Source organism: Callionymus lyra, chromosome 4, assembly GCF_982586985.1.
Source record: "Callionymus lyra chromosome 4, fCalLyr1.hap1.1, whole genome shotgun sequence".
Classification (NCBI taxonomy): Eukaryota; Metazoa; Chordata; class Actinopteri; order Syngnathiformes; family Callionymidae; genus Callionymus; species Callionymus lyra.
In genome coordinates, this window is record NC_141821.1 from 4,048,734 (window position 1) to 4,053,223 (window position 4,490).

General features: G+C 39.8%; 1 protein-coding gene across 1 annotated transcript; it reads right to left on the reverse strand.

Moving 5' to 3' along the window:
* On the reverse strand, positions 1-4,490 carry LOC148081083 (uncharacterized). Its single transcript, XM_087788476.1, has 2 exons — positions 4,401-4,490; positions 1-2,371 (listed from the first exon to the last, which is right to left on the reverse strand). Exons 1-2 carry the CDS (start codon positions 4,417-4,419, stop codon positions 942-944), a joined length of 1,449 nt encoding a protein of 482 aa, XP_087644602.1. The 5' UTR covers positions 4,420-4,490; the 3' UTR covers positions 1-941.

Below are 4,490 nucleotides of genomic sequence, written 5' to 3' on the forward strand. Positions count from 1 at the left end.
GTCAGAGGTGGTTTACTCTTTAGTAGTGATGGGTCCGGCAACACCGATGTGTCGGCGAATAGGTTGAGCTCAAACTGCAAAACCTGTGTCGATGCACGTATCGGATACTGGGACTATCGAACTGACGTTGACGCTCTAAACTGTGTTTTTATAAGGAAGGGCATCTGTCAACGGGATGCGTCCGCTAAAAGGATCGCCAATCACTTGCGTTTCAAAAGGAGAATTATGGAGCAGCCTCCCACAAAAAGGTTGCTTTCATTTCATTGTGGTTTTGTCCTGGTCCTCTTGAAGATCTGCTTGATCTATCTCAATTCAAATTCATTTTAAATGGACTCTTAGTTTACTATTCATTTATTTAAATAAATCCATCTCCTCCGCTGAGGCATTATCAGGCCAGGCTTGAAAATAAGTCAGACTAAGACATCCAATTTCCTGAAGCAGCTCATTCAATACAGAAGGTCCAAAGATACCTGGCAGAGGGAAAATATCGCGAGGTCCCAGAGTCCGATAAGATATTGGTCCAACCAAAAAACCTTTTCAAACCTCTTGCAGCAGTCTTTGGAATTCCTCTGTACTCTAGCATCATGTCCCATGTGAGCATGTGTATTCAACAGCAGAAAGAGAATTTGTACCAAAAAAAAAAAAAAAAATGACTTATGACACATGATATGTAAAAATGTAAAATACGGTTAAGTAAATTTGATAATTTGATTAACATACTTAAGTTCAACATTTTTTCATCACTCTTATTCTGTACTGACGCCACATTGATTTCATAGTTTGTTTTTACAACTCTGGCAATACAAGTTTCAAATTCTGAATTAAGAATAATAAGGCTGTGAAGGCACTACAAACAGAGCGAGTCAGAGAGTCTTTTCTCTTTCCTGAGTATGTTTAGATGTTCAGTGTACATGCAGAACAATGACCACAGTGCAAGCAGATTATTTTTTCTCTTGCTCGTGAATGCTCATGTGTTTCTTTAGAGACTCATTCTGTCTAAAAGATTTATCACACCGAGAGCAGTTAAAAGGTTTTTCTCCTGTGTGAGTTCTCATGTGTCTCTTAACATCACTACTGTGATTAAAATATTTACCACACACAGAGCAGGTAAAAGGTTTTTCTCCTGTGTGAGTTCTCATGTGTCTCTTAACATCACTACTGTGATTAAAATATTTACCACACACAGAGCAGTTAAAAGGTTTTTCTCCTGTGTGAGTTCTCATGTGTCTCTTAACATCACTACTGTGATTAAAATATTTACCACACACAGAGCAGGTAAAAGGTTTTTCTCCAGTGTGAGTTCTCATGTGTGTCTTCAGATGCCCACAATGGATAAAACATTTACCACACTGTGAGCAGACGAAAGGTTTTTCTCCTGTGTGACTTCTCATGTGTCTCTTAAGACAGTAACTCCGAGCAAAGGATTTACCACACACAGAGCAGGTGTAAGGTTTTTCTCCAGTGTGTGTTCGCATGTGTTTGCTAAGATCACTATTCCGAGTAAAATATTTACCACACTGCAGGCAGACGAAAGGTTTTTCTCCAGTGTGAATTCTCATGTGTTCTCTCAAACTTTCTGCACGTGGATAACAATTACCACACTGCGAGCAGATGAAAGGTTTTTCTCCAGTGTGAATTCTCATGTGTTCTCTCAAACTATCTGCATGTGGATAACATTTACCACACTGTAAGCAGATATAAGGTTTTTCTCCAGTGTGAACTCTCATATGTTTCTTTAATCTCCCTTTCTGAGCAAAAGATTGACCACACTGAGAGCATGTAAAAGTTTTTTTTAAGGTATAATCCCTTTTGTGATCCTTCAGATTCTCCCTCTTTAAATAACTTCTTCCATGAAACGAACCACTTAAAGATTCTCGACCGCAGACTTTTGTGTGCTGTGTCAGTCCAGATTTTGAAGAACATTTCTTCCCACATCCAGAGCACATCAGTGATTTGTGATCATCATCTTTCTTCTCACTGACATGAACTTTTGGATTCTCCACAGAGTTTGAACCTGACTGAGTGTTACTGGTTTCTCTCCAGTCTTCACTGTCATCAGTGTCAGATTCAGAAGACAGCCCCCTCTGGTGGTCAGGATGGAGAGGTGTATGCAAGTAGCTGGCTGGTTCTGGTCCTCCACAGTTGTCTCCATCATCTTCTGCCTTCATTTGTGGAGTCAGGTTGTTGGTGTCATCATCATATTCATTCTTCACATCCACAGGAGTGTGGAAGAACTGGGAGTTTTTTTCATCTTGTATATTCTCTGCCTCTTCTTCTTTAATGAGTTCATGTTCTTGTTCCTCCTTAATCAGACTGAAGCTGCACTTCTGTTCCTCAACTTCTTCTTTGATCACCAGCAGCTGATGAACATCTGCAGCGACACAAACACACCTGAGTCACTGACCAATCAAATATGTACGATGTCTCATTGGTGTTGTATCAAAGGATGTGTTATACAGTATATGTTATATCTGTTAAATACACAAGTCAGTGATGACTGAACAGTTATCACACACATCATAATATTGTCATATTACATAATTTCTCTCATTATTTCAGCAGATCGCTCAAATCGATCAAAGAGAAAATCCCTTCCCTTTTGTGTGGAAGCCCTGCTGTCACTGAGCCTGTCTCTAGCTTGTGGTCCTCATTTAACAATGTGACTCTGGATGATGTTTCAGCACTTGTGAGCAAAATGAAACTCTCCTCTTGCTCGTCCTAGCTCTTTATTAAAGTTATTGGCCCCAAAATGGTAAACCTCTCACTTTCCACGGGGGGTTTTCCCAATGCATTTAAACATGCCATTGTGGATTCTTTACTCAAAAAGCCAGGCTTAAACCCGACTGACCTCAGTAATTTCAGGCCTATTTCTAAGCTTCCATTCTTGCTGAAGATTTTGGAGAATGTAGTCTCTGATTAGCTGTCATTGTTCCTGGATCAGAGCGACATTCATGAGAAGTTTCAGTCTGGCTTCCGTAAACATCACTGTACGGAGACAGCTTTACTGAAGGTGTCCAGTGACATCATGATGTCCACTGATTTGGGTAAATTCGCTACTGGGAGTAGCTGAGTTCTGTTGTGCAACTGTAGAATGACTCTTATTCATTTGTTCTGTCCAGACTGAATTCTAGTTTTAAGTATTTTGGGGATAGCAGAGTACCGAGAGGAACAGGCATAATCATAGTGACACGGCCCAAGAGCTCCAGGGCCCTTCTGTTCAAGAAAGTGGACAGTCTAGCTATAAACCTAACTCCCTGATTTACCTTTGAAATCACTTTTATTGCCATTTTTTCTCCTGATAATCTGCAGTCCAAAATACATGTCCAGACAGGTCACCTACTCTTTAACATTATACTGAAGTCTTTGGATTTCACAAAGCAGATACTTGGAGGTCAAACAGGACCATCCCACAATATTTACCACCATAAAGTCTGTCAAGTACAGGAGAGTGTTTGTAGAATGTGATGGTCTAAATCTTGATTGAAATTGGTACAAGAGGCTGTTTTGAACCAAGTATTCATTAATATGGTCAAAGATGATTCTCTCCATAACTTTAGAGACTGAATTTAAGATTGAGACTGGACGGTAGTTACCCAGGTCCAGTATACTGCCCTTTTAATACAATGGAATTACTTCAGACAATTTAAAATCATCAGGGACATTTTTTTTTTTAAAGTGATAGGTTAATAATAAAGTTTAAGCAGGGTGTCATAGCGTCAGCTGTTCCTGCCCAGTGGGCTGCATGGCCTTGAGCTTCAGTGAACTCAGATACAGCAGAAAGGGCAAAAGCATCGACCTGGACCCCTTTTCCCCTGTAAAACTTCTGCACATGGTGTTCCCCATAAGATGGAGTCTGTCTAGGGAGCTCCTGCACTAGCTTATTAGCTATAGTAACCAAACAATGATTATTTGCAACCTTTTATCAGTTTTTATCTTGATTATTTAAGTATATACTTTATTGAATATTGTTTTGATTGTTTAAGTGCTTTGTGACCCTGGTCTGGAAAAGCGCTATACAAATAAAAATGACTTACTTACCTTTTCAGTTATAAGTGAACCTCCTATATCTAGTTGGATGTTTTAAGTTTTCGTTTTAACTGAGGGGGGGGGGTTAGACCTGTGATCCGATATTTTATACTAGTGTTCATATCGCCTAGTAAACAGACCTGTTAAAAACCTCCTCAAGGCGGGAGTAGAAGTCCCTTTGATCAGGGGTCTATAACAATCCTACTAAAATCGGTCAAAATCCGGATCCTAATATACTAATATGATACTTTACTACTTCTACTATACTACAAGGATCAAGAGGCTACAAGGATCCACACTGCGTCATATTAATGACGTACACAACGTATGAACAACGTCATTATTCCACCTTGAATAGAAATATAAGTGTGTACCTGGATTTATGGTCTCCATCTCCTGCAGGATTGTCCTCCGTTTGGAGCTGCTTCGGTGTGTTCTGGTGGAAGAAAATGTTTACCACTGAG